This window comes from Hemibagrus wyckioides, linkage group LG22 (genome assembly GCF_019097595.1).
Source record: "Hemibagrus wyckioides isolate EC202008001 linkage group LG22, SWU_Hwy_1.0, whole genome shotgun sequence".
Taxonomy (NCBI): Eukaryota; Metazoa; Chordata; class Actinopteri; order Siluriformes; family Bagridae; genus Hemibagrus; species Hemibagrus wyckioides.
Genome location: NC_080731.1, coordinates 11259301 through 11272627, shown reverse-complemented (window position 1 = coordinate 11272627; position 13327 = coordinate 11259301). Strand labels below are relative to the sequence as shown.

General features: G+C 38.7%; 1 protein-coding gene across 4 annotated transcripts in view; it reads right to left on the bottom strand.

Annotated features, from left to right (window-relative positions):
• adgrv1 (adhesion G protein-coupled receptor V1) overlaps nt 1-13327 on the bottom strand; it is a 123927-nt gene that overhangs the window by 64420 nt on the left and 46180 nt on the right. For 2 of the 4 annotated variants that reach the window (XM_058375379.1, XM_058375381.1), the window contains 23 exons: nt 12005-12092; nt 11836-11856; nt 11584-11662; nt 11340-11478; nt 11094-11235; nt 10747-11012; nt 9659-9834; nt 9438-9565; nt 9112-9269; nt 8787-8933; nt 8477-8557; nt 7712-7976; nt 7091-7213; nt 6741-6963; nt 5676-5880; nt 4193-4339; nt 3680-3935; nt 3227-3429; nt 1819-1995; nt 1162-1344; nt 848-1027; nt 581-745; nt 161-281 (listed from right to left, as the gene is read on the bottom strand). In XM_058375379.1, coding sequence (XP_058231362.1) covers nt 161-281; nt 581-745; nt 848-1027; nt 1162-1344; nt 1819-1995; nt 3227-3429; nt 3680-3935; nt 4193-4339; nt 5676-5880; nt 6741-6963; nt 7091-7213; nt 7712-7976; nt 8477-8557; nt 8787-8933; nt 9112-9269; nt 9438-9565; nt 9659-9834; nt 10747-11012; nt 11094-11235; nt 11340-11478; nt 11584-11662; nt 11836-11856; nt 12005-12092 — 3673 coding nt within the window. The remainder of the gene's footprint in view (nt 1-160; nt 282-580; nt 746-847; nt 1028-1161; nt 1345-1818; nt 1996-3226; nt 3430-3679; nt 3936-4192; nt 4340-5675; nt 5881-6740; nt 6964-7090; nt 7214-7711; nt 7977-8476; nt 8558-8786; nt 8934-9111; nt 9270-9437; nt 9566-9658; nt 9835-10746; nt 11013-11093; nt 11236-11339; nt 11479-11583; nt 11663-11835; nt 11857-12004; nt 12093-13327) is intronic. The other 2 variants (XM_058375380.1, XM_058375382.1) reach the window with 1 other exon arrangement.

Here is a 13327-nt window from a genome sequence, read left to right as displayed (position 1 = left end):
TTCTCTGATATCTCTGGAAGATCTCTGCAGTCTTATCATCAGGACCCTTCAACATCTGAGGGTCTTCATCAGCTCCAAGAAGCTTTCATGATTGTGCCAGAAATGCACTTATGCTGGTTTACTACTACTGGAAATGACAGAGAATAGTCTAAACACTCACTTCTTGTGGGGTCAATAACAGCCTCATTTCTGGCAGAGAGAAGCTGGACCGTGAACTTCTCTTCACCCTCTAGCACTGCATCAGCCAAAGCCTGGATCACCACAGACTTCCTCGACTCACTCTGGACAGAATGAGCAGAGATTATTAGAATAATTATTATTTGTAGTAGAAGTAGTAGTATTTACAATAAAATACAATAAAAAAATACAAAGTCTTTTAAAACAGTAAAATATAGTTTTACTTCATGTTAGTGAATTATTTCAATATAATGAAAACATTTCAAATCATAGGAGGATTATTAAGGTTGTATCATAAATCAGGCTCAGCATTGGCAAACCTAATGAAATAAAATCGAAAGAAATTTTGCTCTCTGTATTAAACTTTCTAATGCAGGAATCCTGTTGAATTTCCAAAACACACCCCATTAAACACAAGAGTCCCATTATGAGGTTGTAGATCATCTCTCCCCTGCTGCTCCAGGAGCCAGATGAGATAGACTGTTCCCTCTCCACCCACACTTCGTACCACTGTCAGATTCGCCACGGATGCAGGGTCACCAGGAAACTGGGGCTCGGAGACAGTAATCTAGAGAAAAAGAACATCATTTTAAGGCATATAAAGCATAAAGCATGTGTGGAGAGCATAGAGGAATGTTGTTACAGAGTAGCATCTTTATTTCATATGTACTGTTAGTTCCTGGAATCCAAAGCGTCCCAGAGGTGAATCATTGGCTGGGATGTTGACCAGAACAGAAGTGTCGGTTCCTAGTCTGGCTCCTCCTATCACTTGTGTGAGTTTGACGAGAAAGGTTTCTGTAGACTCCACAACAGCGTCGTCAATAATGCTGATCTCGATCATGGCACTTTCCTTAAATGACAGATAGAGATGTAATAATATTTTACCCACTGCAGGTTGATTAGGGATTGCTTTAATTTATGTTTAATCTGGGTTTCATATTTTTAACAGAGGTCATTTTTAAGATTGAAGATTCAACTACAAACCTGTCCATCTTGAAATGTGAGGTTGCCTGAAGACGGGGTGAAGTCGTCAATAGTGGCGATGACGGCTTGAGCTTCCCAGTACAACACGAGCCGGCCGGTCCGACCAGCAAGCCTCACCACAGGTAGATACAGGACATTGCCAGGAGGAGGAACTTCATAAGCAAACACTAATCCAGAAGCATCCTGAAAATACAGATGTTGTCCATTATTAATAGAAGAGCACCCAACTACCCAACCAGGGTGTTGTTTTTCAGGGGTTGGGCTTGGCCCCTTAGTTCCAGTGAAAGGAACTTTCGATGCTTCAGCATACCAAGACATTTTGGACAATTTCATGCTCCCAACTTTGTGGAACAGTTTGGGGATGACCCCTTTCTGTTCCAACAGAACTGCGCACCAGTGCACAAAGCAAGGTCCATAAAGATGGGTGGAGTGAGTTTGGTGTGGAACTGTTCCCACAAAGTTGGGAGCATGAAATTATCTAAAATGTCTTGGTATGCTAAAGTATTAAGAGTTCCTTTCACTGGAACTAATTGGCCAAGCCCAACTCCTGCAAAACAACACCTGAATTCAAAGATTTGGAGGGGTTTCCCAAAACCTTTGGCAATATAGAGTACATATCGTGCAAAAACAAGACGGCTAATGAAAATAAGATCACACCTTAGACACATTAAACTGAAGGACTCCTCTGGGGTCGTCGTTTTCTTGAATCTTGATCTCAGCAATCTCCATTCCAGGCCTCCTGATTCGGGGTTGGTTTGCACCGCTCTGATCTCCCATCAATTCCACTCCGGTGATGTTCACCAGAAACGTCTCAGCCAATTCTGGAATATCGTCCTGTGATGATACACAAGCGGCCACATAATCAAGAAGGAAGAAGGAAAAACTCATCTGACTTCAAAATCATGAGGCATCAACAGCTCAGGATTAAAACAGCAGTGACTTGAGCAAAGTATGTGATCGTTTGCCAGGACACACAATCAAGTCCTCTCAGTCCAAATAAAACTCATGAAGTTTGAGGTGAATGAGTGTAAAACACTCAACAATCGCTGCTATTTGCAAAAGGGAGAGATATTTTTCAGGAAATTTTAAAAAAGCCAAGGTTTCAGATTATCTGTTTAACAATTGAATCCAACTGCTTTGGTTACATCTTTGCACAGATGGCTAGAGCTGTCAGAAAACTGTGATATTAGGAACAATTAAAGAAACATATTACTCAAGGAATCTATAAGTTAAAATACCACTAATGTTAACAATGAATGAAAACTAGCAATGATATTATTTTCAAAATGGCGTTTCTTATTAAAGTATCCCTGAATGTGCAAGTTAATCCATTCGAATATAATTTATTAGTTGATCTCCTGACCCTTACCTGCATCTCAACCCTGACCATGAATCTCATTCTTGTTTTGATTAAGAAAAACCTGTCAAGCTGCACTTGTGTCCTTGCTGTATGGAGTCAATTCAATGCCACATATATTCGCAAAAGAATTTTTGTATTGCAAAAGAAAATAAAGTTTTGCAAATGAAAATAAAACTATTGAAAAAACAAAACAAAAAAAATTGCAACAGAAAATGAAATTTGCAAGAAAAAAATAAGTTTTGCAAAACAAAAATAAAGAGTTCCATATTTGCTGCATTCCTGCATTCAAAAATTTGAATTATTAAATATTTCAACTGCTGGGGAATAAGAGGAATAAAACACCTTCAAACAAGCTGTTATAGATATAATAAAATATTAGGTAGGGGAAAATAACACTTTGTTTCACCCATCACACCACACCACACTGTTGATTATTTTTTTACCATGGCACATAGTGTTTAATTCTTTATTTAAAATCAATTGCCTACAATATTTAAAAAAAAATGTAAATAAAAATAGCAAAATGACTTACAAACATATCTGTACTTGAATAATACAAGAAGCTACAGATGAAAATTTTTACAGTATGTGTGAATCTAAGATCCCAAATAAAGAATCCTATTTTGAATGTTCAGATTTGAGGAAGTACTAAGAAGATAGTAACTGTTTTGTTCTGATGCATGGAAACAGTGATGGACTATTTACCGGTAAGATGGTGATGGTAACGAGGACAACAGTTGCATTCTCCATTATAATGACTGTAGCCTGCTTGGCAATGTAGTCCTGACCCTCGCTGGCTTGATTAATCAGTGGTAATGACAGTGCAGGTCTGGTTGTATAATGGACCAGCACATTCCCAGATGCTCCCTGATCTCTCACAATGCTCAATGTGATATTACTCGGGCTTCCTAAAAGTTGGAAGATGAAAGACAAATATGAACGTCTGAGCTCAAGTGTAAAAATGATCATTGAGTAATTTGAACGCCATATATATATGAAAATATCTGCAGGCTATTTACATTTTTCTTAGTAATCAATTCAGAAAATGAGATACTCGGCTATTTGTGGTACACCGCAATAATGTGGGATTAGGTGATTATGAGTCGAGGCGCCTTTAATTATGTTAGTTTGGCCAAAATATGCTTTAAGGTGATTTACTCGGAGGCTCGCTTGTGATGAAATACTGGGAGTCGAGATGCCATCCGATCACTCCGTACGGAGAGCCGTTAGCCTTGATGGTGACCTCGGCTCTGGAACGTCGCGGGTCGATCACAGCTCTCGTGGATGGATCCGTGACGCCAATAGTTGTGATGTCTCTTAGCATGATAACCACTTTCTCTGCTACTTCTGGAACACTGTCAGCTAATACAGTCAGTGAGATGGTGGCTACAGTCTGACTCTCTGCAAATGTCACCTAGAAAAACAAAATGATAAAAAGAATGAACTACCATTGATATTAACATTTCAAAAGCATTATTAAAGTTAAAATCGATTTCCAGTTACTGGAGTGAACGAGAACTGTGGCGCCATTACAACGCCATTTCGAAATGGTCCATGATTTACACAAATTATATCAGGATATCAGGATACATTGCTCTTGATATTGGCCCACTGATTATGTTCATACCAGAGCTATCATTTGTTTTCAGCTCCTGCTTTATAAAATCTCACCACTCCAAACGTTGGGAAAATGTCCTCTAGGCTTCCGTTGGCTGCCCAGCGCACAGTGAGCCTCCCAAAAGTGCCTCTCCTCCTCTCCAAACTCAGAGAGAACGGGTTATCAATTTCCAACTCATCCACTTCCAGAGAGAGAGAGTTCTAGCCAAAGGACAACACAAGAAGTGTGAAATGTTTAACAGAGCTTAAAGATGGTCAAACTCGGTATTCGGGAGGCTAAAAATGTAGGTCTGGTCTTCCATACAGACAATATGTTAACATTTGTTGGAAATATCTGATATCCAAGTTATAATTCACTTTTATAAGAGATATTCTGTAAAAAATATTGCGTTTTTAGACTATATTTATAATGGATTGGATTTTCCATAGTATTATCCATAGTACTGTAACTATTCATTATAACATATATTAAAATATATGAATATATAATTATAACATATATTATAGTACACACTGATCAAGCATAACATTATGACCACCTGCCTAATATTGTGTTGGTCCTCCTTTTGCTGCCAAAACAGCCCTGACCCGTCATGCACTGTGTATTCTGACACCTTTCTATCATAATCAGCATTAACTTCTTCAGTAATTTGAGCAACAGTAGCCTTCGCTCCCTGCCTTGACCAGCCCATGACCCTGTCACCGGTTCACCAGTGTTCCTTCCTTGGACCACTTTTGATAGATACTAACCACTGCAGACCGGGAACACTCCACAAGAGCTGAAGTTTTGGAGATCCAGTGGTCTAGCCATCACAATTTGGCCCTTGTCAAACTCGCTCAAATCTTTACGCTTGTCCATTTTTCCTGCTTCTAATACATCAACTTTGAGGACAAAATGTTCACTTGCTGCCTAATATATCCCACCCACTAACAGGTGCCATGATGAGGAGATCATCAGTGTTATTTACTTTAACTGTCACTGCCCATAACGTTATGCCTGATCGGTGTATAAGTATATGTACAGGAAGGGGGCGGGGCTACCAGGCACTGACAATGGATGAGAAAAAAAATGTTTAAGATGGTCAGTGGACACTACGATGCACAAGATATCTTACACATGTCTGTGCCCACGTTATGTAAAAAAAATTCAATAATTTTAAAAAATGTACCATATTCTGCTAAATCTAGAGGCGTTGCATTCCAAGAATTTGATGTCATTTGCCATACTAGATTATATCTGGTGACTAAAAAAACTATTAGGGTTCCCTTTAAGATGATCACATTTATCGACTAGATGGTAGAGTACATAGTTGTACATCGTGTTTGTGACATCCAGTGTTTTTTTCTGAGACTGACACACCTTTATGTTTTTCCCCCAGAGGGAACAAACAGAAGGTGATCCCCAAATTATTATTTGACAGCCTTTAGTCTTTTCATACATAAACAGCAGTCAATAATCTAAATATATTGATTAAACTGGTTTGACGAATGAGCTGTCCCAAGTCAGTATGCATCGTTTGATAATTATCTGTAATACCTGGGCAAAGCCAACAACGCCAAAGGCATCATCATTAGCTGGAATGATCACAGTGACCTGGCTGCGAAAGCCAATCTCGGCACCTCCTTTCGGGTTCTTGAGGCTCACACGGAAACGTTCTTCCGCTTCCGGAGTATCGTCATTGATTATATTCACAGCTATCTCTAATTCGCTCACTCCAGGCTGGAAGAAGAGCTCAGCAGACCTAAATGAGAACAAAACAGAACGTATTCTAATTTATTGTAGTGACATAAAAACGTGAAAAGAAGTACAATAGCTACATTTTACATTCCTGGCATTTGGCAGATGCCCTTATCCAGAGCTACTTACATTTTTATCTCATTTTATACAACTGAGCAGCTGGGGGTTAAGCTAAGAATAAGCTAAGAATTAAGTGTTGCATAGACTAAATGACTTGTCCACTAGTCAGTATGGCACAATTTCCTTGACACAGGTGCAGAATTTCAGAATCATTTATTTAAGCTGAGCCACTAGCTCATTACAAGTATTGGTATGTCTTAAAATAGTGTAATATCATATTAAAGATGTTATTCAATATCGGGGCTGATACAGCTCTCATACAACAACAAAAAATCCGTCTGGGCATGAGGGAATATATTAACTCGAATGATGTAGCTGAGGTTCAGGAATTCATGCGCCATGCTGACAGTGTTTTCTTTTTTCACTGCTTCCATGGGCATAGTGGTAGGGTTAACATTTGATTATATGAAAATATATTAATAATTAATAGAAATAAATTTAAGCCACACCCACTTCAGGTTAAATCCAAATATAGATTAATGAAGCACTAAACAGATGCAGATACAGTTAGTGTCACTGCATAATAATCTTAAACACACACATTATTTTAACCTGTTGATTTATTTATTAAACAGCTGCTGTTTAACCGCTCTAAAAAAGCAATGTCCTACTCAGTTTTTGCATCAAAATGTGAATACAGAAAAGATAATAATATGTTCTATATTAAGACTAGATCTCTAGTATTATTATAATAATAATTATAGTACAACAGCTATAATGAAGCAGTCACTTAATGTACTTTACCTGGGGATAAAGTCTGACTGGTTGGACACGGAGATTAACTCATATATGACAGAGTCTGATCCTTCTGTAGCTATGATCAGACTCTTTGTAGCATTAAGACACAAGACGGACAGATAGAGGAACTGCTGAGCTGGTGAGGACTTTAGGACTTTTGTGAACTGGATCAGTTCAGGCTTCCACATGTACAGTGCCGAGTCATTTGTTCCAGCGAATAGGAGATGCGCTAAGAAATACAAAAACAGTTAGTATGCTACATAACTGTTTAAGACTGCTCATTTCCTCTGATCCATATGATCATTTTCCATATGACAACATGTAAAGAAAAGGTGATAAAGGATATATAGACATACGTATGCCAGACGGAGGAGTGAAAGCATGGACTGATGAAAGGCCTGGGAAAGGAATGGACTGTGCCGGTTGAAAGAAGGTTTGCTGTGAAGTCCATGAAAACACCTCGCATGTGGGATTTGGCCCTTTTTCAATAAAAAAGAAAGAAAAAGGAAACACATTTTAAGTCAGACAGACATGCTCAGGCTAGAGGTGAAAGCAGAGCTTTATTACAAGTGTAACACACACATACACACCCGTTTGCCTCAAGTGTAGCTGTGGTTCAGACTGGGACAGCACCGACACTGTTACCCCGGGGTAAAATTATAAACCTCTCAATCGGCTGCGGTCTTAGAAACAAGCCTGGCTGAGAATCAGCCATTTACTACGCTTAAGATCTGTTCTGGTGCCTCACTATAGTTCTGAGTAACCAAATTCTAAATATGCATCGGAGCCTACATGTCTGGTGTTTCCTGAGAACACAGCGCCTGTTTGGTTTGTACACCATCACTCAAACTTCAAACAGACAGAGAGTTCAGCCGCTAAACAATGCATAACCTACACTTAACCTTGTTAGCTCTGAGTTCAATCGTCCATTAAATTACACAGCAGTTTCTACTCCTAACATTGCGAAAGAAAATTACCTTCTGTAACAACTAGCAGGAACGTCTCTCCTCCCGTGTGCATGGACTCCACTTGTTTGACTTTAGCGCTGATTGATAGCAGCTGGGGGTTTTGAAAGCTGCCGTTGATCCACTGGTAGACAAGGCAGCCAGATGAGTTTCTACCTCCGCACGCCACTAAGTGCTGGATGTTCCTGTTTGCTCGGGTAAAGGCAGAGAGTGCAGTAATGTCCTGAACGTCTAGCGTGTGATGAAGGGAGAGATAGTTTCCAGTCCATACAAATACCTGAGAGAGGAAAGATTAGCCCTTTGTCATTTCTAAATAAACAAGGTATCTTATTTTATTTTAGTCAGATAACCGAACTTTTTCTAAATAATGTTCCTTGAGTTTTCTGGCCTTTTTCTTTTTTTTTGTTTACTAACGTTTTCAATTACTCTCAGTTCCTATTTTAATGTTAATTAGAGAAATTGGATGAATGTTCATGTTGGAAGATGTAGTTTAATGTAGTTTAGTTTAGTATTACACGAAATTTTACCTCAACATTTGCAACATTCATGAAACCATTTATATGTGGCAATATCAGTATGCCTAGAATACAGTCCCCCATGGATAATTACATATTTGCTCATTTTTATGAATAAATTAAAGCTCACAGGGATTATCATTTGCTTGACAAAATAATACGCTCACAATAAATGCCCCTTTGCACATCTGTAAAAAGCATACCACTGCTGCATCTGGCACTAATGTAATATAGCATAAGGAAAGACAGAAAGTTCCCTAACCTGATTCAGTGCAATGAAATATTCCAGAGTCTGGACAGAGAAATGTTTAACATCACGGCTTCCCACAGGCCTGGTATGCTCCTGGAAAAGAAAGAGAATCAGGAAAAATAGTAACATAGGCACATAGACACACACACACACACACACGTGTATATATATATTTATATTTATTTATACATACACACATAAAAAGACCGAAGTAGTTTAAAAAGAACTGAGGCATCTGAACGTGTCAGAATGTACTGAGAGTTATTGTTGGTGCGTGGTGGCAAGTGAACACACAAACACACACACACACCAGCGGACTCACTAGAGTAAGATTGAGGTCTGGCTGGAGGCGGAATATGCTGACATTGGCAGCAGGAGACATGGTGGTGTCTTCGTGGGCCACTGCCACATAGGTGGTGCCATTTACTGTAAAACCCACACAAGAGCCCGGCTTCTGCAAGCTCACATTCTGCAGCAGCAAAACAGACACAGGCATTTACATTTCTCATCTCTCTTTCAGACATTTCTACTAGCTCATCATTCCATCACGCGTATTTACTTTCAAGCAACTGAAAACAAAAAAAATGGGGTCTAATTTGTAGTGTTGCGGCATTGAGATCATCACATCTGGGTTACATATCACACACCTGAATGGGCACAAATACTCCTTGCCACCTGTAGAGGGTGACCTGGTCATGCATGAGCATCAAGACCAGAGAGGAGTTTCCATTAAACACAGAGCACCATCCTGAAGTCCAGGTGTCTCTGAAGCGCTGGTACACAGCTAGCTGGGAAGAATCACCCCCTGTCAAATCAATACAAACTTTATTTCAATAAAAACCTTCAGGGTTTATTTTTCTAAGTATATCAGAATGCAATACATATTCATTACGGTAGTTTTGTGGTCGGTATTTATACTGTGGTGCGTCACATGCTTTAAGAAAGCGAGTGGATGTTGAAATAATGATCTTACTCATGCCAAAGGCTGTGTCTGAGTTTGTCTCAAATTCCACACTGACTGCGGAATCCAGACCATTACTGCGAGCCACTGTCAAAAACACAGTCCCAACAGTCTCTTCAACTGTTAAAGAGCTCAGTGTCCTACACACACACACACATTGATACAAGATAAATAAATGTAAACCAATACATAGAAAAATACTAGTGTGTATGTGTGTGTGTGTGTGTGTGTACCTGTTGCTAGATGGAGATATTCTGAAAAGCCCAAGTGGAGCCTGGTTCTGTAACACAGTGATAAACGTCTCTATTGGTTGTCCCAGTCGTGCTCCACCAGTAGGGTTGAATAGAGACACTCTGAAGGTTTCATTCATTTCCGGTTCAGCATCTAGAACTGCCCAGATCTCCAGAGACTAGAACCAAGAAAAATTCATTTAAAAAAAATAAAAATTAAATAAAAAAATAAAAATTAAACTAAACTAAGTTAAAGAAAGATAAGGTACGTTTATTGTCATTGTATACAATACAAAAGAAATTTAGCTTGGCAACTCTTAGACAGCAAAAAGGGCATTTAGACATAAAACTATAAAGGCATTTATATTAAGAATTACAAAAAAGAAGGATTATGAATAAAGAGTCAGAGTATGCTGTAAAAAATATACAAGAGAATTAAGGAATAGGATGTAAGTATAATATAATAAAAATCATACACCGATCAGACATAACATTATGAGCACTAACAGGTGAAGTGAATAACACTGATATATTAGGCAGCAAGTGAACATTTTGTCCTCGAAGTTGATGTGTTAGAAGCAGGAAAAATGGACAAGTGTAAGGATTTGAGTGAGTTTGACAAGGGCCAAATTGTGATGGCTAGACCACTTTTGCCAGCAAAAGGGGGACCAACACAATATTAGGCAGGTGGTCACAATGTTATGCCTGGTCGGTGTACACTGAGCTTTTTGACTACTAGCATAATTTCATAGAAATCATAAATATATTTCACTCAGCTGTGAAAGTGAAAATGTTTTAAAATCTTGCCCAGGCTGACTGCCCATAAAATTCCGTAAGAGTAAGAAGATGATGTGCAGCATGAAAACAAACAAATAGTCAGTGCTGAACTACTGAACGCACTATGATCTATCTATCTATCTATCTATCTATCTATCTATCTATCTATCTATCTATCTATCTATCTATCTATCTATCTATCTATCTATCTATCTATCTATCCATCCATCCATCCATCCATCCATCCATCCATCCATCCATCCATCCATCCATCCATCTATCTATTGTACTTTTAATGCTGTTCTTTTACTCACCTTAAACCTGACCCCATCTTCCAGAACCACAAAGCCCTCAGAGGGAGTGAGATCTTCAGTGTTCAGAGTTCCATTGGTGTCAGTAATAGAGAACTGCACAGTCACGGTCCCAAATATCCCCTGGGGTGGATTTCGTAGGATGATCAGAGTAGCCACACTCTGACCCAGACCTGACATTGAGGAGGGCTCCCGCAGCAGGAAGTGCTCACTGTTGTTGAAGGAAATGATACCGTGGCCATCGTCGTTAGCTAAGATGGTCACTGTTGCTATTAAACATGAACAGAAGAAAAAAGGTTAGAGTTTGAGTCGATCTGAGTTCTACATTTTTCCCCTTAACTTGTGCTAACCAGTAACGTTCTTTCCAAGCTCGAGCCCTGGTGATGGGTTTGTCAAAACAAGCTGGAATTTCTCATCTCCTTCAGGAAGAGGATCATCCAAGATCACCACCTCTACAAACTTGTACCTCTCTCCATTCACAAAATGAAGAACCTTTAAAAGAAAAAGTCAGACTGATTTAGCATTCAGAACAATATATAACAATTTCACAAAAAGCACAACAGACAGTAAGAAATGAACTTATATTTATGACTCACTGAAGCTGTAGCATTAAAGTCCAGACCCAACTGAGCCTCTAGATTTTGGGCATAAAAGAAGACAGAGACGTTTCCGTATGTCCCAGCATCTCGATAAGCCACTAAAGATAATACTCCCATCGTCTCGTTCACTTCATACCTGAGGAAAAAAAACAACACACACGCACATGTCTGATCTAAGAAAGACATTATACACAGTAAATGATCTGTGTTTTGAATTAATGGTTCAAAGGGATGCTCTTACTCTGTGCTTTGCCAACTGATGATACCCTGGACTCCATCATTAGCATTAATGCTAATTTCTGCTACCAGACCTTGAGTATCTGTTTACATATTCAGTCCAAGAGTAAACAATATGATTACAGTTACAGGTTAAAGCAATTTCAAGAAAACTGTGAGACAATGTTCACTATTAAAAGCATGAAAAGGCAAAATGTTGAGGGAATTTGCCTTGTTTTTCATCATAACAAGAAAGAAAGCAGATATTCAGAATTACCTTTTAAGGTATAGTGCACTTCTATAGTGAAGAGTGAAGGCAAGATATAAAGAAATATAAGAAGAAAATGTTGAGATGAAAGTATAGAGGTGATTGATGAGGAATGAAGAACATAACTGCATGATACACTGAAGTATTAAGGATTATGGGGAGAGAGATGTCAGGGTACCTAGCTTAGGGGCAGTTGGGAGTGGAGTTATCAGAACAGCTGATGTTATGTTGACCAGAAAAAATTCCTTCAACTCAGGGATGTCATCCTGTTTAAAAACAAAGATTGATATTTCGATACAACAGGAAGTAGAAACAGCACAATAAACAGTAAGAATTCTTGCATTGATCTGTTTATTCATTTTCCATAAGAGGAAGATTATATTTATTTTATATATACATATATACTCATTTTAATACGTTGTCATGTCTATACCATTAACTAATTCACAGGGATTTGCCTGGTAGACGATTTAATATTGTTCCTCTGGTAAAGCTTTGTGTAAGGCATTTGTTCAACACGGGTCTAGTCTCCAGTCTCCAGCACTCTGACTCATCTTATCAACTTTAGAAATTCTAGTGAAGGAATAGATATTTATAGCTGCTATAACACAAGTGATAACAGGAACTAACAGATTGTCTTCCCCAACATTAGATGTAACTATAACAAAAGGTACAAGGTGTCTTTCTTGCATTTTTGCATGTGCTGTTATTGGAAAATGATGTGTTTGGGGATTATTCACAACATCATTAATTCATATTTGGATGACTGCACACCACATTATGTTATATTCCTAACATAGTGTATTGTTTTACTTAAGGGAAAATGATATCTAAGTTACAGAACAGGAAATGATTGGACAAGCATGTATGTTTGAACATACATTATATAATATAATATACACTGTTTAACCTTTTTTGTGATAATGAAGTAATGCTGTGAATCTGAACACTTTTTCATTTTGCCCTAAAGGTATGCAAACCTTAACATTTAAATATATATATAAAACAACAGGGTCATGGACGGCCAAGCCTCACTGACGCACGTGACACCATACCGTATAACGGGACAGGGCTGTTTTGGCAGCAAAAGGGGGACCAATACAATATTAGGCAGGTGGTCATGATGTTATGCCTGGTCGGTGTATATATATGTATATATACATATTATACACTGTGTATTCTAAAACCTTTCTGTCCCCACATGCATCAATGAGCATTGGCCGCCCATGACCCTGTCGCCAGTTCAACACTGTTCCTTCCTTGGACTACTTTTGATAGATACTGACCACTGCAGACCGGGAACACCCCACAAGAGCTGCAGTTTTGGAGATGCTCTGATCCAGTCGTCTAGCCATCATAATTTGGCCCTTGTCAAACTCGTTCAAATCCTTACGCTGGCCCATTTTTCCTGCTTCTAACACATCAAATTTGAGGACAAAATTTTCACTTGCTGCCTAATATATCCCACCCACTAACAGGTGCCATGATGAGGAGATAATCA